The 25,550-nt window shown below is 44.2% G+C and overlaps 1 protein-coding gene across 6 annotated transcripts in view; it reads right to left on the bottom strand.

Moving 5' to 3' along the window:
- Window positions 1–25,550, bottom strand: part of tenm1 (teneurin transmembrane protein 1) — an 802,783-nt gene that overhangs the window by 302,929 nt on the left and 474,304 nt on the right. For 5 of the 6 annotated variants that reach the window (XM_072271295.1, XM_072271297.1, XM_072271296.1 and 2 more), the window contains one exon: window positions 13,397–13,558. In XM_072271295.1, the coding sequence (XP_072127396.1) occupies window positions 13,397–13,558 (162 nt within the window). The remainder of the gene's footprint in view (window positions 1–13,396; window positions 13,559–25,550) is intronic. The other variant, XM_072271298.1, reaches the window with a different exon arrangement.

Here is a 25,550-nt window from a genome sequence, read left to right as displayed (position 1 = left end):
CCTATCCTGAGGCTGTGCCCTCTAGTCCTGAACTCTCCCATGATGGGAAACATCCTTTCCACATCTACTCTGTCTAGGTCTTTCAACATTTGAAAGGTTTCAATGAGATCCACCCTCATCCTTCTGAATTCTAACGAGTACAGACCCAGTGCCATCAAATGTTCATTGTAAAATGACCCTTTCATTCTTGGAATCATTGTTGTGAACTTCCTCTGGTCCCTCTCCAATGCCTGCACATCTTTTCTAAGATGAGGGGCCCAAAACTGTTCACAATACTCAAGGTGAGGTCTCACCAGTGCCTTCTAAAGCCTCGGCATCACATCCTTGCTCTTGTATTCTAGACCTCTAGAAATGAATGCTAACATGGCATTTGCCTTCTTTACGATCAACTCAACCTGCAAGTTAACCTTTAGGGTGTTCTGCACAAGGACTCCCAAGTCCCTTTGCATCACAGAGTTTTGGATTTTTGACCCGTTTAGAAAATAGTCCACATTTCCTTCTACTACCAAAGTGCATGACGATGCATTTTCCAACATTGTATTTCATTTGCCACTTTCTTGCTCATTCTCCTAATCTGTCTAAGTCCTTCTGCATCCTACCTGTTTCCTCAACACTACCTGCCCTTCCACCAATCTTTGTATCATCTGCAAACTTGGCAACAAAGCTATCTATTCCATCATCTAAATCATTTATATACAGCATAAAAAAAGTGGTTCCAACACTGACCCCTGCAGAACACCACCAGTCACTGGCAGCCAACTAGAAAAGGATCCTTTTTTATTCCCACACGCTGCCTCCTGATGAAGATAGAAGTTTACAGGGATCGGTGATCAGGGCTAGGGAGCTTAAAATGTTTCAATAGATCACAGTGTGTGAAATGTTATGGATGTAGGTGGGAAGGGACTAAAACTAAGGTGGGGAGAGGGTGGGAAATGGAGTTGAAGTATGTGGACCTGAGTTCAGAGGTGCAGGAGCAGGCAGAAACAACAGGCTTAACCAGACAGTCAGGTTTCTGGATCTTGGGTACGAAATAGAAATGAGCAATGTGGGATAAGGGAACTATGAAGTTGGTGGCAGTGGATGGGAGATCTCTCGTCAATAAAGTTGGTGATGGAGTAAGAGACAATGGGGTGATGCTCCTTATTGTGGTCACTTCCAAAGGGTATATAAGAGAAGGTGTCTGAGAGCTGCTGTCTTTAATAAAAAAAAGTTAAATTGTTTATAACTAGAATATTTGAATCAGCTGACAGTAATGTACATAAGACCCAGTTATTTTGCTAACAGGTGTGTAGGGTTCTCAATAATACTAGATGGACTGTTAACTGTTAATTGCTTATTACCAAAATGGCTTCTCATACTGTTAACTGCTGAGCAAGGGGTTCTCTGTAACAGCAATGTTTGGGTTATACTATGTGATAATGGAAATTGTATTCATTTCCTAGCCGATGGAAGTCATGTTATGTTATCTTGTATATGTGTGCTGAGTTAAGGAGTGCGGGCTTTTTCGGGAGGCATGCAGAGAGGACGGACGTGTGGGGAACGGACAGCAATACCAGAGCAGCAGATACCAGACCTCGGGGGTTCGGATGGTGGCCGGAGTCTCAGATGGATGCTGTGGATGGAATCGGAGGTGTGAGCTCCGACGTATTAAAATACTATGTGCACAAGCCTGATAAGTTACTTATGTGGCATCTTTTCTTTTAGTTGTTGCTACTAACCCATCAGCAAAATTTGCTATAAAGTATAATTCTTTACTCGCACTTGGTTTCATATTTGTGTCGTGGCTGATCATTGGGTGCCTCACACCATATCTGCACCAAAGCATTTGCACTGTTTGGTGGAGTTGATGGCTATTTACGCTAGGCAACGGGAGTCAGTTGGGGCAAAGTCCTTTACATCATGGGGGCTCGTTCCGGGATTTGAATTCTGTCCGATACGGGGTAAGTCGCCCGGGTTAAATTAGAGGAGATGGACGCGGATAAGATTGAACTTTGGCGTGAGATCGAGGATGTCCCAGTTAATCATGCCTGCGTATTAAGTGGGGTGAATATACGTACCCCAGACGATGTGTTAATTCGATGTTTGAATACGGTCAGAGCTATCGGTAAGGTTGATATTGTAAGCAGAAAGATTGGTAAAACGGGGGACTCAGCCCTTGTGCTGATACAGACAGGTGCTGATGTCAAGAAATTGGGATTGCCGCCGTCTATCGGTGACGTTGGTGAGGAGGGGCTATGGGGAGTGCACACCAGAGGAATTGCCCGAACCTAGGGGTGGAGATTTTAGAGAGCAGGTCTAATCGTTTTTGAAGGATGAAGGAAGGGAGTGGTATGATTTCGAGAATGTAATTAGTTCTCATTCCCCACGGCAGGGGGTGGGGAGTGACTCTGAGTTGGCCTCAGCCATTAACTCTTTAGTGAACAGGGTGGTGGGTCCGCGACAGAAGTTAAGAATTTTCTCAGGGAGGACCCCCATCTCCGACGGGGAAGAGGATTATGAGTCCTGGGTAGGACATACCTCTCAGTTGCTAGGTGAGTGGCAGTGTTCTGAGGAGGAGAAGCGGCAAAGATTGGGGGACAGTTTGAAACAGGCAGCAGCTGAGGTGGTAAAATGGGTGAGAGTTAACCTGCCCTTGGTTTCTTGGAAGGAGTGTCTAGTCGCCCTAGAAGAGGCGTTTGGGCTGACGGGAAGCGCGGTGGAGCTTCTAGGGGAGATTCAGAAGTTGCGTCAGGAGAAAGGGGAAAAGCTGTCTGAGTATCTTCTCTGACTAGAGCGTAGGCTAAATTACTTGAGGTGCCGGTGGGTCATTTCGGGGGATGAGGTGGATCGGATAAGAATCGACCAGGTAGTCAGGGGTGCGCACAGACATGATGTAATCGCGAAGAGCCTCCGGCAGTCTTGTAGAGCGCGTCCCCTGCCCCCCATCTTTTGTTCAGCTGCTCAGAGAGGTCAGGGAGGAGGAGGACGAATTGGAAGCGGAAGAAGGGTCTGGTAACAAAGTACAATCCTCAGTAGTGGCTCTTTGTCATGAAATGACCAGGGCCAGCTCCACATGGGAGACACAAAAGGGGTTCGCGGCAGGTGGGGTCCCTCCGCAGGAGGGGACTAGCAGAGAAGGCCCCTCCCTGAAGGGATGGACGACACTGAGACCAGGCGAAGGCCGGGGTCCTGCGAGGTGAGGCGTGTGCTATAACTGCAGGGAAGAGGGGCACTTCAGGCGGGAATGTGAACGGCAGGGAGCCCCTCGGAGGGAGAGCCCCCGGGTGTCCCAGCAGCAAGTGGGGGGGGGGGGGTCGGGAAACTTAGAAGATACTCAGTTAGGGAACGGACTGGAGTCTCTGGGAAAATACATTTCCAACAATGTGCTGCGGGACACTCGAGAGGAAAAGACCCTATCCCAGAAGGATTGGTGGGACCCCGATCCAGCGTGTCGATATGGATCGAGGGGATAGATGCAAAAGCCATACTCGACACTGGGTCGCAGGTCACATTACTGTACCGGTCGTTCTACGATCAGTATCTGGCACACTTACCCCTGACACCTTTCAGTGCACTGGAGACTTGGGGCATCAGTGATGGTGATTACCCGTACGATGGCTATTTGTCTGTGAAACTGGAGTTCCTGGAAGCTGAGGTGGGGGTGTCTGAGGCTCATGAGGCCCTGATACTGGTTTGCCCCAACCCCGCTGAGACTGGGGGTGTGTCAATTGTGGTGGGGACCAACACCCCTATTGTGCGGGGACTCCTAGGAGCTTGTAAGGAGAAGGCAGATGAAGACTTTTTGGAGACCCTGTCAGTGCACCCAGTGCTCCGAGCTGCTTTTGAGGACGTGTGGGGTCGCCCTGGGCTGGACGCGACGTATGAACAAGGCACTGTGTAGTGTGCCCAGTTGAAGCCCAGGGTGGTGCGGCTGGGTGAATTAGCGAGAGTGATGGGGATCCCTAGATTCCTGGGGGTGCCTGAGGGTGAAGCCCTTTTAGTAGATACCCCGGAAGAACTTGAAGGGCAGTCAAGATTCCCTGCTAGGGTGCTGGTGAGACCCGAGTTGCAGAAGCTCTCGGTTGTACAGGCACACAGGCGAGTGGTGATCGTCAGGAACACTAAGGCACGGGTGGTCACCTTTAAGCGAGGAGTGCCTCTGGAGCATTTGTTCCTGGTGACAGTGATGCATAGTGCCCCCGTGAGGCCAGTTAGGGGAAAGCTGTCGGGAGCCTATGTTGACTGCTAAAGCTTTTAACTTTGGGGCATCACCTGTACCAGAGGGTTGGAAGTGGATGCTGGTGGAGAAGATGTTGACGATGACAGATGTTTTTTCCCTTGACGAGTTTGATGTGGGTTGTTCCAAGAGCATTCGCCACACCATACAAGTGATTGAGGATACTCCGTTTAGAGAACGATCACGGCGACTGGCCCCTAGATGTGGAACACGTGCAGCAGCATTTGTGTAAGTTGAAGGAGGCTGGGATCATCACGGAGTCCTGAAGCCCTTATGCGTCTCCTATCGTAGTGGGCAGGAAGGAGAGTGGACGGTTCATATGTGTGTGGACTATAGAACACTGAACAGGTGCACGGTCCTGGATCAGCACACGGTCCCCTGGGTTGAAGACACGCTGGCCTGTCTGAGTGGGGTGAAGTGGTTTAGCGTGTTAGATTTGAGGAGTGGGTATTACCAGATCCCGATGACTGAGGTCGATCAGGAAAAGACGGCCTTCATTTGCCCTTTGGGATTTTACCAGTTCGAACCGGATGCCCCAGGGCACATCGGGGACCCCCTGCTACCTTCCAGAGGGTCATGAAGAAGACAATGGGGGATATGAACCTGCTCGAAGTGCTAGTATATTTGGATGACCTCATAGTATTTGGATCCACCTTGGAAGAACACGAAGTGAGACTAATGAAGGTGCTCAACTGGCTGAAGCAGGAAGGATTAAAACTTTCCTTGGACAAGTACCAGCTCTGCCAGACATCTGTTAGCTATATTGGACACATTGTCTTGTGAAATGGTGTAGCTACAGATCTGGCTAAGATTGAAGCAGTGACCACCTGGCCGAGGCCCCAGACCGTGAGTGCTCTGCAATCATTCCTGGGGTTCTGTGGATACTATCGGAGATTCGTGAAGGGCTACGCCAGGGTGAGTCATCCCTTGAACCAGCTTCTGCGTGGCTACCCTCCCCTGGGACAGAGGGGGAAAGGGAGGAAAGGACGGGAGGTGGGAGAATATTTGAACCCGTCAGAGACCTTTGGACAGAGATGGGGTGACAAAAGTGAGGTGGCTTTCCAGTCACTGATGCTGACTCAGGCGCCGGTGCTGACTTTTGCAGACCCACGATTGCCCTATGTGCTACACACTGATGCCAGTCATGAGGGGTTCGGGGCCATTTTATATCAGGATCAGGGCGCTGGCCTGAGGCCTGTAGCGTTTTTCAGCTGGAGTTTGTCACCTTCGGAGAGAAACTAGCCCACTCACAAGTTGGAGTTCCTGGTGTTGAAATGGGCGGTGGTGGATTAGCTGAGTGACTATCTCTACGGGGCCAAGTTTGAGGTGAGGACAGACAACAACCCGCTCACCTACATCCTGACCTCGGCGAAACTGAATGCCACAGGCCATCGGTGGCTGGCAGCTTTGTCTGCATATGATTTCAGCCTGAAGTACCGGCCGGGGAGCCGGAATGTCGATGCGGATGCACTGTCCTGACGGGTCCATGAGGAGCCGGGGAAGGACGAGGAATGGGAGAGTGTTCCTGCATCTGGGGTGAAGGCGATGTGCCAGTTTGCTATCACCGTGCAGGCTGAGGAGAAGGAGAGGCCAGATCGAGCAGTGGACTCACTGGGGGCATCCAATGACGCTCTGCCTCTAGTGTACTGTGACATGACTGCTCTGAAGACCACACAGCTGCCAGGGTTAAGCCCTGGGGAAGTGGCCGCTGCTCAGCGAGATGACCCAGGCATTGGCCCTGTCTGGTATGCAGTGGAAGAGGGGGATATGACACAGACGGAGAAGGCTAAGCACGGTTCCGTGTCCCTGTTACTGAGAGAATGGTGTCGGTTGAGGTTGAAGAACCAAATGTTATACCGGGTAACGTCACCCCCGGACCGACTTCGGTGTTGGCAGCTGGTCCTGCCAGAGAGGTATCGGAAGGTTGTGTTGAAGTCCCTCCATGATGACTCTGGACATTTGGGGGTGGAAAAGACCTATGGATTGCTCAAGAATCGGTTTTACTGGCCCTGAATGAGGACTGAGGTTGAAGAGTATTGCAAGTCCTGCATTCATTGCATACGGCGGAAGATGCTGCCCAGGCAGGCCGCCCCTTTGTCCCACTTGCAGAGTGCAGGGCCTCTGGACCTGATGTGTATGGATTTCCTGGCCATAGAACCTGATGCCAGCAACATGGCGAATGTCTTGGTCATTACGAACCACTACACCAGGTATGCTCAAGCTTTTCCTACTAGGGATCAGAGAGCGACTACAGTGGCAAAAGTGCTATGGGAGAAGTATTTTGTGCATTATGGTCTTCCTCGGCAGATACATAGTGACCAGGGACGAAACTTTGAGAGTAAGCTCATCTATGAGTTACTGGGCATGTTGGGGGTTGAGAAATTGATGACCACACCTCCTGCTCTACTTGTGCGTCTTGCCCCAGGGGCAACAGGTGATTCCAATGGAGAATCTTGACAGGCCCCTTTCCATCCTTGGGCCGCACCCAGAAAACCGGTAGGTTTGGCATCTGTCTCTCCATCACATAGGGCATGGCTGCAGGGCGATCCCCAGCCGGAAAGGTTCAATCGGACACTACCAGACATGCTCGGGACTCTGGAGATCAGCAAAAAGAATCGTTGGAGTCGACACATTGGGCATCTGGTTCACTGTTACAACTGTACACGCAACGAAGCTACTGGTTACTTGCCCTATTATCTTATATTTGGGTGTGAGGCAAGGTTGCCTATCGACCTTTGTTTCGGGACTAATGCGGGTGAGGTGTCGCCGAAGTTTACTTGAAGTATGTGTCTGATATGAGGAAAGAACTGAAAACAGCTTACGAGTTGGCTGGGGAGGCAGCCGCCTGGCAGAATCAGGGAAATACCAGAAAGTAAAGTTCTCTCAACTCCTACCGGGAGACCAAGTCCTCATCAGGAACCTGGGATTGCCGGGAAAACATAAACTGGCTGATCGCTGGGCAGCCACGCCCTATGTGGTGGAGAGTCAGATGCCAAACCTACCGGTTTTCCGGGTGCGGCCCAAGGATGGAAAGGGGCCTGTCAAGATTCTCCATTGGAATCACCTGTTGCCCCTGGGGCAAGATGTACAGGTAGAGCGGGAGCCTGACGAGGCGGCTACATCCAGTACCAGGACTCTGCGTCCCTGTAGGGTGGGGGACATGCCTACCCCAGGAGAGATGGGCCTGAGCCCAGCCCCTGTGAGGGATACCGATTCGGAGGATGATGACTGGGATGATTGGTACATTCTGCGGTTCACTGATGCTCCTGTGATGGAGGAAGAGACTTCTGGCCTTTCCCCCACTGGGTTAGATGGGGTAAGAGGGGCTAGTGAGGGGCAGTCCGTTGTACTGCAGGGCGCTGAAGGAGAGGATGTAGGGCCTGAACCAGAGATAGAGGGTTCCGAGGTGCAAAGGGGCTTGGGTGACCGCTCGGGTGAGGGTTCGCCTCATAGTTTCAAAGGGTCCCCTGTAGTGTCCGAGGCAGAAGAGTTAGACGAGGGGGTACGTAGGTCTCAGAGAAGTCGGAAACCCCCAGAGAGGTTGGCCTATGTGGCACCCGGGGAACAAGGTGTGATCTCTACTGTTTTGGGGAGTCAGATCACTGCTTTATGCACATGGATTGGGCTGTCTGTTCTGCAGGAAGGGATGGCGAATTATCTGAACGTCATGAGGGCATGACTTATTTTGGTGGGGGCAGAATGTAGGCTTCTCAGTAATACTAGATGGACTGTTAACTGTTAATCACTTATTACCAAAATGGCTTCTCGTACTGTTAACTGCAGAGCAAAGCATTCTCTGTAACAGAAATGATTGGGTTATACTATGTGATAATGGAAATTGTATTCATTTTGCTAGCCAATGGAAGTCATGTTATGTTATCTTGTATAGTGTGCTGAGTTGAGGAGTGCAGGCTTTTTGGGGAGGCGTGCAGAGAGGACGGACATGCCGGGAGCGGACAGCGGTTCCAGAGCGGCAGATACCGGACCTCGGGGGTTCAGTTGGTGGCCAGACTCTCGGAAGGACGTTGTGGATGGAATCAGAAGCGTGAGCTCCAACATATTAAAATATTATGTGCACAAGACTGATAAGTTACTTATGTGGCACCTTTTCTTTTAGTTGTTGCTACTAACCCATCACTAAAATTCGCTATAAAGTATAATTCTTTATTCGCACTTGGTATATTGTTTCATATTTGTGTCGTGGCTGATCATTGGGTGCCTCACACCGTATCCACACCAAAGCATTTGCACTGTTTGTCGACGGCTGTTCACCCTGGGCAACGGGAGACAGTTGGGGCAAAGGCCGTTACGGTGTTCTCCATTTTTATTTTTATTTTATTTAGAGGTACAGCACAGAACAGACCTTTCTGGTCCATGAGCTTTGTCACCGAGCAATCCACTGACTTAACCCTAGCCTAATTATAGGACAATTTACAGTGACCGATTACCCTAGCAACCAGTACGTCTTCGGACTATGGGAGGAAACCCCCACACACGGGAAGATGACACAAACTTTCCTAGAGAGGATGCTGGAATTGAACAGTGAACCCAGATGCCCCAAGCTATAATAGCATTTCGCTATCTACACTACCATTGTGCCCACTAGTCAATTCTCCAACGTTGTTGAAAAATAATCCTTCAGCTATTAACTTAAGAACTCCACCGTGGATGGTCCCAGGCCTGGCTGTGAAAGGAAGGTGGCTGGTTATGGGGCTAGCAACCCCATTCCATAAAAGACCATTGTTACAGAAATGACAACAGAAGATCAAAGCCATCATCCCTGGGAGAGGCAAGATCTGGGAACATGTGCGACACCTGGGAACAACTTGAAATAAGTATTAATTTATATGCATATGGCACCTAATGGACTATGCTCCTTTGTTGGTTACTATCTAACTCTTAAAATACTTACAGAATGCACTGAGAATTTTAATTTATTTTTATTTAGAGATACAGCATGACAATGAGACTGCACCACACAATTGCACTCTTGTGACCAATTAACCTACTAGCTTGTATATCTTTGGAAGGTGGGAAGAATTCAGAGCACCCAGAGGAAGTCCACACAGTCACAGGGAGAACAGACATTGGACAAATTGAACCTGGGTCGCAGGCACTTCATTAGCACTTTGCTAACCACCGCACTACCATAGCAGATAACATAACACTGTTACAGCACCATGTTGTGGTCCCTCTTCGACCTTCTAATTTCTATTTTTGCAACCCCTACACAGTCAGAAAAGGCTGTGTACATTTTCAGTGTTCTATATATACCATGTGCTTCTTTTTTATCAACCCCTCTATACTCCTTGACAAAGGGTCAATTGGATTTGCCATTCTTACCTTTCTCTCTTATGGTTAGGCAATAACTTTGATCTCCCATTTTTTCACTCTCGAAGAACTCCTACTTCCTGAACGTAGATTGATTTGGGGGTTGTGTTTTTGCATTAGTAAGAGATTGATTAATTTAAAAAAGGTGTGTTAGGTTTATAACTAATGAGTTTTTTTTGAAGATCAGAGCTTAGACATTATTCTACATTAATGATTCAAGTAAAAGTACTGACTGCAAAATTTGCAGAAAATGCCATGGAAGATGTGAAAGTAGCTGTGAAGAGGACTCAAAGAGACTGAAGAAGATTTAGACTTGTTAAATTATGGGCAAGGAAGAGGCAGACAGAGTATAATATGTTTCACATGAAAACATTCATTTTGGATATGTTTGAAACACAGGGAAACATCCTGACAGTTTAGAGTTATTTTTGATTTTCTCATATATGAATCGTGTAAAATTAGCATACAATGAATTAGAAAGGGAATCAGTTTGGTAGCCTTGTTTAGAGTACAAGAGTAAGAAAATCTCACAATAATTATACAGAACTTTGGTGAGGCCATGCTAAAATTGTGGATAGTTTCAGCTTCTTTATTTCAGGAATCGTATACAGGTGTCCCCAGTTTTTCGAACGTTCGCTTTACGAAACCTCACTGTTACGAAAGACCTACATTAGTTCCCTGTTTTCGCTTTCTGTTTCATAGGAACGCTCTACCTTCGGATGGCGGGGGAAACCTGTACCTGTTTTGGAAGAAGTGCTATTAAGCTTCATTAATTAGATTCCTGGATTGGAAGGATCCTTCAATAAAGATATTGGATAGAAAAGATCCATTCTACAGAGTTTAAAAGATTGAGAGGTTATTAAACTAAAATGTGAAATTACAAACAGGGGTTAACAGTGTGCATACTGAGAGGTTGTTTCACTTGACCGGAAGCTTTAGAATGATAGGAAGTAATCTCAGGTTATGAGACCAGACACCAAGGCAGCTGGAAGTAGATTCCTCAGAGGTTTGTGAATCTTTGGCATTCTTTAGAACTCTGTGGATTTGATAACCCAGGAAAAACAAAGCCAAGTTCAGGAGATTTTTTGTATCCAGGGGAAAATCAAGATACTGCAGATGGAGATGAGGAAATTGGAAGTGACGTAAAAGATTAGAGTAATGTTCTTCAGTGATACAGCAGACTTCAGAGACTATGTGGTCAACTATTCCTCTAATATTTTGTGTTCCTATGCTTATGAATTATCTTTTCAAAAATTAATAATTTTTAGAATTCTAAACTTATAAAACATCACATTTATAGTCTTAAAGTTTTAAAAAGGTACAACACTATTCCTTGTCTGGTGTGACATAAATATCCAAAGTGCAACTGACTAAATAACTCAAGACACTTGTCTGGATACTGGAATCTGGAGAGAAATGAAAAGCAAATAGCTGGTGGAACACAGTGCGTCAAGCAGCATCCGTGGAAGCAAAGGATGGTCAATATTTTGGATCAAGGCTCTGCATCAGGACTGCCAAAACATATTCCATCACTTCACCTTCATGGGAGTTGCTGACCCCTCTGAGTTCCTCGAGAAGATTATTAGCTGAAAGCAGAACACAGCATGGCTTCTTGCTGGTATTTTATGTTTGATTATTGCATAAATTGTATGCTCTATTAGCTTGCACAATGCCATAAGACCATAAGACATGGGGGCAGAATAGGGCCAAGAGAAAATCTGCAGATGCTGGAAATCCAAGCAACACACGCAAAATGCTGGAGGAACTCAGCAGGCGTGGCAGCATCTATGGAAAAAGAGTACAGCTGACGATTCGGGCTGAGACCGTTTGTCAGGACTGGAGTAAAAAAGCTGAGGAGTAGATTTAAAAGTTGAGGGGGGAGAGAGAAACACAAGGTGATAGGTGAAACCTGAAGGGGGAGGGATGAAGTAAAGAGCTGGGAAGTTGGCTGGTGAAAGAGATACCGGGCTGGAGAAGGGAGAGTCTGATAGAAGAGGACAAAATACCATAAAAGAAAGAAAATGGGGGAGGAGCACCAAAGGGAAGTGATGGGTGGGCAAGGAGGTAAGGTGAAAGAGGGAAAAGGATGAAGGGGGTCATTACTGGAAGTTTGAGAAATTGATGTTCATGCCATCTGGTTGGAGCCTATCTAGACAGAATATAAAGTGTTGTTCCTCCAAACTAAGTGTGGGCTCATCGTAACAGTGGAGGACATATTGGAATGGGAATGGTAAGTGGAATTAAAAAGGGTGGCCACTGGGAGATGCTGCTTTTTCTGGAGGACAGAATGCAGGTGCTTGGCAAAGCAGTCTCTCAATCTATGTCAGGTCTCACCATTATAGAGGAGGCCACACTGGGAGCACTGGGCGCCGTATATGACTCCAACATACTCACAGATGAAGTGTGTCCTCACCTGGAAGGACTGTTTGGGGCCCTGAATGGTAGTGAAGGAGGAGGTGTAGGGGCCTTCTGTCCTCTTTGATCAGATTCCCCCTTCTCTAGCCCGGTTTCTCTTTCACCATTCAGCTTCCCAGCTCTTAACTTCATCCCTCCCCCTCCAGGTTTCACCATCACCTTGTATTTCTATCTCCCTATCCCTCACCTTTTAAATCTGTTTCTCAGCTTTTTTTCCTCCAGTTCTGTGAAGGGTCTCGGCCCAAAATGTTGACTGTACTCTTTTCCAAAGATGCTATTGCTGTTTTATTATCCCGTTCAACCCCAACCACCTCCCTTCTCCTCATAACCCTTACTGATCAGGAACATATCTCTGTCTTAACCATACACAATGATGTGGTTTCACTGCTGTTTCTACTTCATAAAGCAGGAAATAAAGTACTAAAGAAAAGAAGTCCACCGACTGCTTCAAAAAATTACCAGTTAATCGAAGAAATGGGTAGAATACAAAACCTGTTTTTATAAAAATAAGCTTTAAAACTGGAAGCTGTGAACACTTTCGCTCCATATGCAGAAACTGATCTATTGTCACATGTACTTTGTCTCAAACTAAATAGATTCATCATTTTGGAGAACATCTGAAAAATCTTGTCCATAGTCAATTTGTAGTCAGGCAAAAAAGTACCATATGATCCATATGAACAGTATATACACAAGAGAAAGAGATCTATGTTCCAAGTCCTCTTGTGTGAGTACCTCATTGATCAGTGCTGAAAAGTAAGTTACATTTCTCGTGTGCTCTTCACTCATATAATTTCCACTGAAGAATATTATTCGTGGAACACAAAGTTTAATTTGCATGGCAATCAACATGCTAAAATAAGTCAAGCTCTCTATGTTTGAAGCATCATGTTCTTACTATGATCTGAATGACTGGATAATGTGCTGTTGCTGGAAGGAAACCATAATTTACTATCTCACTTATACAGAAAACAAATGATGCAACTGCCTAAGTGACAGGGCAGATTAGTTGTACTCTTCTCCCCTAAATTGCATTATGATAGTTTTAATTCCTTGGTCCATTAAACTCTGACTAATCTATGTTTTATGGAATGACTTGTGCATACTTTTTCTCCCCAACCTCTTTCTGCCAAAAGTACCTGTAACAATTGTTCTTTGAGAGGTAGAAAACATAAACTAAAAAAAATCTGATTTCCTTTGATAAAATTAACCATCTGTAGTACTTATTGGCATTATTGTTTTTCTTTATGAGCCAATGAAATAGTGCCCAGAGCTGTATCATATTCACACTGTGTGGCATTTATAGCATTAAAAATATCACTAAGCCCCAATCATAATAAAGGATTTTAACATCAGCATAGATAACCGGGGTTTTAAATTGTGGTTCCACTCATCATTTTTAACATTAATTAGGTATGCTGCTACCTTCAAGACCTCCTTTGTCTTTCAGGTCATCTTTGTTTGAGCCTTTTCCACCCTGGGGAGATGAGGTGATATCCAGATTTTCCAGCCCAGTGAAAGATTTGCTTCCCCCGTTCTCGTAGAGTTGTCCATGTACTGGCTGCAGCTGCCAGGTCAGGCCAAACAGGTGCACTGCTGTAAAACCAACAGGCAGGTTTTATTCATGTATGCAGATCTCTGTGGTCAGTTAGACAGATTCAACAAAGTGAAAAGGTTGGACTCATTTACCTGGGATTTCACCACTTACTCTATATGATTTTCAGAAATGTGGCAAATGATTTGGCATGGTGGGAACATCTGTGACAAATCCAGTAACTTTTTTGCACTCACCATGTAAAACATAATATGCTGCTTGACTCCCTTAATTTCTGAGCAGGTGTAAATGATAAATCATATTGCATCACAACACTTGTCCCAATCATAAAATGAAATGAGTCTTTGAAGAAGAGGACTTTAGATGTCTGCACTAGATGTTCCACTTACATGGAAATGCTAGAGAAGAATGTGTTTCCTCTAATACTGCTCATTACATTTTTCAAAATCTGGTCACTGTCTTTTTTTGATAAAATTACGATAAAGGATACTATGCCACTTCTCACCTAAAGTTAAGAAAACCAGTTTAACAGATAAGTAATAAAACTCCTCCAATGGCCTAACAGGGAAATAAATTGTACAAAGTCATACAGACCTTGATTTTATTCCTGGCTTGTGCTTGCTGACTAATCTTACAAGGCAGTGATTACTCTGAGAAGGAACAGCACTGTCAGGGTTGTTAACTGCTATTGAATGATCTTTGGTAGTAACAGAGCAGTAAGAGCAAGGTTGGACTTGTCACTGATAACCTTCACATTAAACTCTGGAGGCAGCACCTTTTACTGAGGTAGTCACATGAAGAATGATAACTTGGGTGAAGTGCCAAAAGATCACTTGTGATTTGGCAACTGTATCTCAACATGAGCAATATCTTAAATAGGAATTTTCTTAGGTAGGTTACAAATTGTGCTTTATTCACTAAACACAAAAAAAAAAGTAAAAACAATGCAAGCAATCTTTACGACCAAGTCAAACTCTCAACACTTATTAATGCTACTAAAAAACAAACATTGAATTATAAAAGACAGTGATAATAAACCTGATTCTAAAACTAACTTACTTCATCCTTTACTTATCATGGCAAGCTAATGATGCTGCTAGTAACACCAAAAAGATTAACTCCAGAAGGAACATTTGATGAGATGCAAAAAGACATCTTCATTGTCAATATATTATTCCAAGATAACACACTTTCAAAAATAATAAACTTTCTGTGGCTGCCAATGATCAGCACACAAAAGAAGCCAAATTCTTTATATTTTAGATGGATATTTTCTTTCTGTAGACCAAAAGTTGTAAATATTAGTCAATCATATTTGGTTGATGAAATACATTAAACTAATAAGTTAGTGTGGGCACGTGGCCAGTGCCCAAGTGGTTAAGGCGTTCGACTAGCAATCTGAAAGTCATGAGTTCGAGCCCTAGCCGAGGCAGTGTGTTGTGTCCTTGAGCAAGGCACTTAATCACACAGTGCTCTGTGACGACACTGGTGCCAAGCTGTATGGGTCCTAATGCCCTTCCCTTGGACAACATCAGTGTTGTGGAGAGGGGAGACTTGCAGCATGGGCATCTGCCAATCTTCCATACAACGTTGCCCAGGCCTGCGCCCTGGAGAGTGAAGACTTTCAGGGTGCAGATCTATGGTCTCGCAAGACTAACGGATGCCTTTACTAATAAGTTGGTAGGAAACAGGAACTGTAATCAGTCAAAAGTAATTAGGAAAGCATTATTACCAAAATATGTTTGCATGTGAACTTGAGGCAGAAAGCTATAAAGCAAGCTGTTGGTTTTTGAGACAATATATTAATTTATTGACTCTCTTAACTAAATCCAGTGGACTACAAAAAGTAAGTTCAGAGTTGAAAGATCAAAGTAAATTTATTATCAAAGTACATATATGTCACTATATACAACACTGAGATTCATTGTCTTGTGAGCAATCTCAGTAGATAAAAGAAACACAAGAGAATCAATGAAAGAATTCACCCAGCAGGACAGAAAACAACCATTGTGCAAAATAAAATCAATAAATTGTGCAAATACACAAATAAGGAGAAAACAAAAGAAATAATAAAAGATTTTAAAAACAAACAAACAAACAAATAAATAAATAAATAAATAAGCAATAGATATTGAGAATATGAGATGAAGAGTCTTTGAAAATGAGCCCATGGGTTGTGCGAACAGCTCGGTGATGAGGTGAGTGAAGCTGGTTGAGGGTTGTAACTCTTTCTGAAGCTGGTGGTGTCAGTCCTAAGGCTTTGATACCTTCTTCCTGATGGTAGAAGTGAGAAGGGAGGATGATGATGCATGCTGCTTTCCTGTGACAGAGCTCCATGTGAGTGTGCTCATTGGTAGTGGTGAGGATGGGGGTGCTTTACCCATGATGGGCTGGGCTGTATCCACTACTTTTTGGTTTTTCTGTACAAGGGCATTGGTGTTTTCAATCAGGCTGTGATGCGACCAGTCAATAAAATCTCCACCATACACCTACAGAAGTTGGTTAAAATTTTAGATGACATGCCAAATCTTCGTAAACTTCTAAGAAAGCGGAGACACTGCCATGCTTTCTTCATAATGGCACTTAAATGCTGGGACCAGAATAGATCCTTTGAATTGATAACACTAATCAATTTAAAATTGCTAACCCTCTTCTCCTCTGATTCTCCGATAATGACTGGCTCATGGGCCTCTGGTTTCCTCCGGATGCTTATGTGAGAATGCTGTACTTGGACTACAGTTCAGCATTCAACACTATAATTCCATCCAGGCTCAACAAGAAGCTCAGAGACCTTGGCCTTGACCCTGCCTTGTGAAGGTGGATTCCTGTCAGATCGCTGGCGGGTGATAAGAGTGGGCTCCTTCACCTCCACCCCTCTGACTCTCAACACAGGAGTCCCTCAGGGCTGTGTACCAAGTCCCCTCCTTTACTTCTTATATACCCATGACTGTGTAGCCACCCACAGCTCTAATCTGCTAATTAAATTTACCAATGACACTACATTGATTGGCCTAATCTCAAACAATAAGGAAGTGGCCTACAGGGAAGAAGTAATCTCTCTGTCACAGTGGTGTCAAGAAACAACCTCTCCCTCAATGTCGCAAAAACAAAGGAGCTGATTGTGGATTACAGGAGGAATGGAAACAGGCTAACCCATATTGACATCAATGGACCTGGGGTTGAGAGGGTAAACAGCTTTAAGTTCCTCGGCATTCACATCACTGAAGACCTCACATGGTCTGTACACACCAGCTGTGTGGTGAAAAAGGCACAACAATACCTGTTTCATTTCAGTCAGTTGAGAAAGTTTGGTATGGGCCCCTAAATCCTAAGAACTTTCTACAGGGGCACAATTGAGAACATCCTGACTGGCTGCATCACTGCCTGGTATGGGAACTGTACCTCCCTTAATCACAGGATTCTGCAGAGAGTGGAGCGGACAGCCCAGTGCATCTGTAGTTGTGAACTTCCCATGATTCAGGACATCTACAAAGACAGGTGTGAGAAAAGGGCCCAAAGGATCATTAGGGACCCGATTCACCCAAACCACAATCTACTACAGCTGCTACCACCTGGGAAACAGTACTGCCGCATAAAAGCCAGGACCAACAGGCTCCGGGACAGCTTCTTCCACCAGGTGATCAGACTGATTAACTCACGCTGATTTGAGTGTATTCCTATGTTACATTGACTGTTCTATTTATTACAAATTATTATGATTGCACATTGCACACTTAGACGGAGATGTAATGTAAAGATTTTTACTCCTCATATATGTGAAGGATGTAAGAAATAAAGTCAATTCAATTCAATTCAATTCCTGATGTCAATAATCATTTTCTTGGTCTTGCTGATATTGAGTGGGAGGTTGCCAGACTTGAAATTTCCCTTCTATATACTTATTTGGAACCATCTTTGATTCAGCCAATGGCATTGGGGTCATCAGCAAACTTAAATATGGCATTGGAGCTATGCTTAACCTCACAATTATAAGTATAAAGTGAATAGACAACACTCATCTCTGCCTATTTTTTTATAAAGTCTTTGACAACACAATGTTTTCATTCAGATCCTCTAATGAGTTCTTGAAAATGCCCAGTCAAAGCAATCCTGTCATCACCCCTTAGTCTCTTGCGACTAGCTCTTTGTTGTCCTTATTGTTGGAGCCTTGGTCTTTAGCCTTTGCCTGTATGCAGGTAGGTGGAAAAGTGATCAGATTTTCCAAAATGCAGTCTAGGCGTGGAACATTAGGCATTCTTAAACATAGAAGAGCAGTTAAAGATTAAAGTCTGTAGTTAAAGATTAAAGTCTGTCACGAGCCTTGTGGCCCATCAGGCCAGTGCTTATGCCAGTTTTCATGGCGTGAAGCGACTGAGAGTACGAGACTCCTCCCCCACCCCCCGGATAGGACGCCAGTCTATCGCAAGGTTAACCCCCAGCAATTTTTCCGGTACCCATTCTCCGCTGGGTAGACTGGAGCATTGTGTGGTTAAGTGCCTTGCTCAAGGCCACACACGCTGCCTCGACCGAGGCTTGAACCCACGACCTTCAGATCACTAGTCCAACACCCTAACCACTTGGCCACGCGCCACACCTAGAATAGTAGTGGTTGGGTGTATTGGGACCCCTGGTGTTGCAGGAGATATGTTGATGATAATTGGGCAGAGATTTCTTCAGACAAGCTTGATTGAAGTGTCCAGTGATTATTTGAAATGCATTAGGGCAGGCTGTTTCTTTTTTGCTCATCATGGCACTCAATACATCAAGTGATTCCTTAATACCTGCCTTAGGCTGCATGTAAACTGCAGTCAGATCATGGAAGAGAGCTCTCTTGGTAAGTAGAATGGTCAGCACTTAACTATCAGATGTTCCAGGTAGGGGGAACCAGAGTGCAACAAGACTCCTATGTTCAAGCACCGCAAAGAGTTTATCATGAAACACAGGCCCCACCTTTTGCCTTCTCTGAATCAGAGTCCTGTCCATCTGATGCATTGAGAAGCACTTGGGCCTTGCCAGTGTATCATGGGTGTCCAGAGTGAGCCATGTCTCCATGAAACACAGACCACAGCAATTCCTAATTTCCCTCCAATACAGCAAGTTTGCCCCTAGATACAGCAATCTAGTCCTTAGATACTCCAGCGACTGTACATTTGTTAACAAGATGCTGGGTAGGGGAAGTTTCATTCAAATTTTCTTTTAAAGAAAATTCGTAACAAAACATTTTGAGATATATGATGCCATAATTTTATCAGAAGCTGGCTGCTACACCTGTTATATAGTATGATAAATTGGTCATTCCTTTTTATTTGATGGAGTTTTAAGATTTAGATTTAAAACATAAACATTCTTTCCAAGATGTTTTATTTTTGGCTTGAAAGACAGAGTTATATCAGCCTGCAAAATAAACTACTTAGATTTCTCAGAATGGTATGTTGGGATTTAATTGAAAATAAATCTCTTTTCTTCACTATTTTCCTTTAATATGCTCTAAATCTATCACTGTTTCCAGAGGTACTCTGATAGCTTTGCCCAGCAATTCAAAGGGTGAGAAGTGTCTATGTATTAACTTAAGTTGAGCCCACACTTCATTTTCAATCTAATTCTGCATTTTCACATGGCATAAGGATTACTCTAGGGGTAAGTGTTGTATAGTCATCATTTTTATGTCAACTGATCAGCTTTTGTTAGTTTTTGAGTTCGGAGTCTATTATTTTATTCAAATTAACACCATTAATGCATACGGCAGGATGGATTGTTTTTGGGTAGTGCAGACTGGGAACACGATACAAGAACTTGGGTGGTAAGAAATTAAAAGCTTGCAAGGAAATCTTCTTAGTTTCCCATAAATTTAAATAGAGGAAGATTAGTCTGGAATTGACTCTGCTGTGGATGCCACTCAGATGATATATGTTTGCAAAAATTCTCAAGATATTGACCCCAATAAAACTTTATACTGTGAAATTTCTCATGAACAAAAAGATTATTTTTAATGCAAATCCATTTTTTACATAACATTCAAGTCCTGCATTGCCTCAATGGCATGCTGTAGTATTAGATATGCTTCGCTTCCATGAGATCATACTGTAAGTGAAGAGCATGTCTTTCTCTCAGGCAAACTTAAAAGATCTCAGAGTATTACTTTAAAAAAAGAATAGGGTAATTTGATCTGTTGTGCAGGTCAAATCCATCTTTGGGTTAACCAAATTAAAATATATTGTTATTATAAAATTACTATTTAGAGGACCATGTTGTGCAGAACTTACCATGTTTCCCTTTCTTAGAACTATAGCATTTTGGAATCTATTGAGACATTGTATAATGCAACATAGATGTTGGTCATTTTCTTCCCTCAGTGCTTTACCTTTCTATGCTCCACACACATTAGACAATAGACAAGAGACAATAGGTGCAGAAGTAGACCATTCAGCCCTTGGAGCCTGCACCGCCATTCTGAGATCATGGCTGATCATCTACTATCAATACCCGGTTCCTGCCTTGTCTCCATAACCCTTGATTCCCCTATCCATAAGATGCCTATCTAGCTCCTTCTTGAAAGCATCCAGAGAATTGGCCTCCACTGCCTTCTGAGGCAGCACGTTCCACACCTCCACAACTCTCTGGGAGAAGAAGTTCCTCCTCAACTCTGTCCTAAATGACCTACCCCTTATTCTTAAACCATGCCCTCTGGTACTGGACTCTCCCAGCATCTGGAACATAATTCCTGTCTCTATCTTGTCCAATCCCTTAATAATCTTATATGTCTCAATCAGATCCCCCTTCAATCTCTTTAATTCCAGTGCGTACAAGCCCAGTCTCTCTAACCTCTTTGCGTAAGACAGTCCGGACATCCCAGGAATTAACCTAGTGAACCTATGCTGCACCTCCTCCACAGCCAGGATGTCCTTCCTTAACCCTGGAGACCAAAACTGCACACAATACTCCAGGTGTGGTCTCACCAGGGCCCTGTACAAATGCAAAAGAATTTTCTTGCTCTTGTACTCAATTCCCTTTGTAATAAAGGCCAACATTCCATTAACCTTCTTCACTGCCTGCTGCACTTGCCCATTCACCTTCAGAGACTGATGAAGAAGTACTCTTAGATCTCTTTGCATTTCTCCCTTACCTAACCCCACATCATTCAGATAATAATCTGCCTTCCCGTTCTTGCTCCCAAAGTGAATAACCTCACACTTATTCACATTAAACGCCATCTGCCAAGTTTCTGCCCACTCACCCAGCCTATCCAAGTCACCTTGAATTCTCCTAACATCCTCATCACATGTCACACTGCCACCCAGCTTAGTATCATCAGCAAACTTGCTGATGTTATTCACAATGCCTTCCTCTAAATCATTGACGTAAATCGTAAACAGCTGTGGTCCCAATACCGAGCCCTGTGGCACCCCACTAGTCACCACCTGCCATTCCGAGAAACACCCATTCACTGCTACCCTTTGCTTTCTATCTGCCAACCAGTTTTCTATCCATGTTAATATCCTCCCCCTAATGCCATGAGCTCTGATTTTACCCACCAATCTCCTATGTGGTACCTTATCAAATGCCTTCTGAAAGTCAAGGTACACCACATCCACTGGATCTTCCGCGTCTATCTTCCTGGTTACATCCTTGAAAAACTCCAATAGATTAGTCAAGCATGATTTGCCCTTGGTAAATCCATGCTGGCTCGGCCTAATCTTATCACTGCTATCAAGATATGCCGCTATTTCATTTTTAATAATGGACTCTAGCATCTTCCCCACTACTGATGTTAGGCTAACAGAGCGATAATTCTCTGTTTTCTCCCTCCCTCCTTCCTTAAAAAGTGGGATAACATTAGCCATTCATCAATCCTCCGGAACTGATCCTGAATCTAAGGAACATTGGAAAATGATCACCAATGCATCCGCAATTTCCAAAGCCACCTTCTTTAGTACCCTAGGATGCAGATCATCTGGACCTGGGGATTTGTTAGCCTTCAGTCCCATCAGTCTACTCATCACCGTTTCCTTCCTAATGTCGATCTGTTTCAATTCCTCTGTTACCCTGTGTCTTTTGCCCATCCATACATCTGGGAGATTGCTTGTGTCTTCCCTAGTGAAGACAGATCCAAAGTACTTATTAAATTCGTCTGCCATTTCTCTGTTTCCCATAACAATTTCTCTCAATTCATTCTTCAAGGGCCCAACATTGTTCTTAACTATCTTTCTTCTCTTCACATACCTAAAAAAACTTTTGCTATCCTCCTTTATATTCCTAGCTAGCTTGCGTTCATACCTCTTTTTTTCTCCCCGTATTGCATTTTTAGTTAAGTTCTGTTGCTCCTTAACAATTTCCCAATCATCCATCTTCCCAATCATCTTAGCTCTGTTATACTTCTTCTTTTTTAATGCTATGCTATCTCTGACTTCCTTTGTCAATCACTGTGGCCACTTTCCCCCCTTTGAATCCTTCCTTCTCCGGGGGATGAACTGATTTTTCACCTTGTGCATTATTCCCAAGAATACCTGCCATTGCTGTTCCACTGTCCTTTCTGCTAGGATATCTGACCAGTCAACTTTGGCCAGCTCCTCCCTCATGGCTCCATAGTCTCCTTTGTTCAACTGCAATACTGACACTTCTGATCTGCCCTTATCCCTCTCAACTTGCAGATAAAAACTTATCATATTATGGTCACTACCTCCTAATGGCTCCTTTACTTCAAGATCACTTATCAAATTCTGTTCATTGCATGACACTAAATCCAGAATAGCCTTATCCCTGGTCGGCTCTCGTACAAGCTGCTCCAAAAATGCATCCCATAGGCACTCTACAAACTCCCTATCCTGGGGTCCAGTACCAACCTGATTTTCCCAGTTCACCTGCATGTTGAAATCCCCCATAACTACTGCAACATTTCCTTTGCCACATGCCATTGTTAACTCCCTATTCAACTTGCACCCAATATCCATGCTACTGTTTGGGGGCCTGTAGATAACACCTATTAGGGTCTTTTTGCCCTTACTGTTCCTCAGTTCTATCCACACTGACTCTACTTCTCCTGATTCTATGTCCCCCCTTGCAAGGGACTGAATCTCATTCCTCACCAACAGGGCCACCCCCTCTGCCCACCTTTCTGTCCCTTCGATAGCACGTATACCTTTGTACATTCAATTCCCAGGTCTGATCCCCCTGCAGCCATGTCTCTGTTATCCCAACAACATCATAGTTACCCATTTGCACCTGAGCTTTGTTCTCTTTCAGACAATCAGTCTCTTTGTTTCCTTCATTGTCAAAAAATGTGCGTAATGACATACTGCTAATTCACAGTTAACCTGACTTTGGATAAACTGATTGAAATAATTAATTGCAGAGACAATGAAATATAATGGATTCCACAAATTTGAAACGGAACAGAAAATCTTGAAATGTCACATACAAAATGCTTGAGAAACTCAACAGGCCAGACAGCATCTATGGAAAGCAATAAACAAATGATGTTTTGGGCCGAACCCTTCATCAAGAATGGAAAGGAAGGGGGAAGAAATCAGAATAAGAAGGTTGGTTGGAGGGGAAGAACTACAAGTTAGAAGGTGATAGGTGAAGGCAGGTGAGAGGGAAGGTAGATGAGTGCATGAAGGGAGGCTGAAGTGGGAAGCTGGGAGGTGATACATGGAAAAGCTTAAGAAGACCGAATCTAGTTGGAGAGAAGAGTGGACCATGGGAGAAAAGGAAGGAGGAGAGGCACCAGGGGATAGCCAAAGGAGAAGAGATAAGAAGGGAGCTGGAGTGGGGAACTGAAGAAAAGGGAAGAGGGATGGGGAAAATTAACAGATGCTAGACCAGTAGATTAGTCAATGACTACGGAGAAGGAAGCAGAGTTTATAATGTGGATTTTATATTGGTAATAATTATATTAGTCAGGAATGGGCCAATTATTGGCAATTGCCATCACAATACTAAAAAACATGATAGTTCTATTGTGATTTCCATCCAGATATATTTTAAAATTGAAGCCTCAAAATTGCTGTCTGTAACTCAATGTTCTTCCACAGAGTGCATTATTTTGTAGCCTTCTTCAATAGACTTAAGAGAATTGAAATGGCATCAATTAACTTGCTGTAAAAGACAGTTTGTATCACAAAGTTTGCATAAGATTTTAATAATAAAAGAATATAAAAAATAGAAGCAGGAGTGGGCCATTTGGTCCTTCATGTCTGCTCTGCTACAAAGATCAAGATCGCTCCTCTCCTTCACCTCTGCTTCATTTCTCTCTGTATTGCTCTCATCCCTTAATATCAAGAGATATGAGGGGTGGAACTCGGTTTCAATGAGATCATTTTTCATGTTTCTAGACAACACATGCCAAGTCTACTCACTCTCTGCTCACATAACAAAGCCCCAATCCAGGAATCAGGCTGATGAACAATGTTCCCTCTAATTATTTGTACAGCTGTGCAGACCAACCATTGCTCTGATCCAGAAATTTTTACGCCCTGAAAACTACACGGCACATCTTATGATAGAAAATTCCACCTGCACAGCATCAAAGACTATGAGCAGGGGGGCATTTCAGTAACTGTGCAGCTGTGCACCCATGCAGCTTAAAGGGGACAGTGTTGATGAATCATTATTACATGTCCTATGAAGTGGCAAATATATATTTCTTCAGGTAAGGAGATCAAAATTGCACACAATCCTACAAAGCACTATAAAATCACAGTAAGACCTCTGAACTCCTATAACTCAATTCTCTTTGAATGTAGGCCAATACACTCCTTGCCTTTCCAGCTGCTGGCTATACCTAATAATGTTCAGCTAGGATTGGTGGCCAGCAAAATCTCTGCCGCCTCCAAAGGTTAACACATTTGAAATTTAAAGACTTTGAGATATCTTAGATTCCATGTTAATTTTAAGTCTTGCGTCCAAATTTCACTCTCAATAGGTTTAAAAACGCTAAACATTGTGCTTTTGCTTTCTTAATTTGCTATATGAAAATTCCATAATGTTACTGAATACTCATCTAGCTTGATGACATCAGAGTTATTGTTCACAACATTTCTCACTGAACGGTTATCCAGCAATGACAATAATGGTTAAGAGGAGATTGGTGGCACAAAAATTGTAATACACAAGCAATTAATCAGAAACTAGCCATAAACATCATAGCAACACACACAATAAAGAGCTTTGACCAGTGACCTGTCAGCATTTGGGATTGATTAGCAAGAGCAAATTAAAGGAAGGCAGGGGCAAGCGCAGTGGCCATTGTTGTAGTTGCTGTTTTCTGAGCAGACAGAGTCAGGCTGGTGATATTTAGGCTTTAGCTCTTCAAGGCTTCAGTCAGAGAAAGCAATGGAAAGAAAAGCTCAAGGAAGTTTTTTTTCCCTTCCCTTCTTTATATTGTGACGAGAATACACATAAATTAAGATGTTTGCTGGCCTGGGCTAGCATCAGTGGCATCAGCAAGTGATCTGCCACCTGTCCTCAGGGGGAGGGAGAGATGAGGAGCAATGAAGCAGCAATTGGAGGTGTTAATGAAGGAGCCATCAGTCTGAGTACTGCCAAGATCAGCTCCCCCTTTGAACCCTGAACTGTTTGAAGTGATGGACAGGCGATACCCCAGCAGGGGGATAAAAAGGGACAGGTTCGCTAAGGCAGGACACACACGACACCCGAGGTAACGAGACCCTGGAAGCGGTGCGCCTCTCACGAGTCAGTGGGAAGTACCGGACAACACACAGGGTGGAAAGGTACGATCAGCGGGAACCCAGTGTGCGTCCACTCTCGCTTGGGTGCCGGGTTCACTGCAGAGGATTGACCGCATCTGGAGGAGGGGTCACAGTCGGTGACCTCAGGTGACATCACCAAGGACCTGCCCGAAAGCTGCTTGTGAGCAAATATCGCCGGTCTGTGAGTGGAAGCCGTTTCTGAATGATCAGTCGTTCCCGTTCTCTCTCTCTCTCTCCCCCCACGTTGTCCATCGCCATGGCAACGATAACTGTGAACTGAACTATTAAATCGAACTGGACTTTTGTGTCACTTTGAAATTGATCA

This window comes from Mobula birostris, chromosome 10 (assembly GCF_030028105.1).
Source record: "Mobula birostris isolate sMobBir1 chromosome 10, sMobBir1.hap1, whole genome shotgun sequence".
NCBI classification, from domain to species: domain Eukaryota; kingdom Metazoa; phylum Chordata; class Chondrichthyes; order Myliobatiformes; family Myliobatidae; genus Mobula; species Mobula birostris.
Note: the sequence above shows the minus strand (reverse complement) of the source record. Positions and strands in the feature narration are given on the sequence as shown.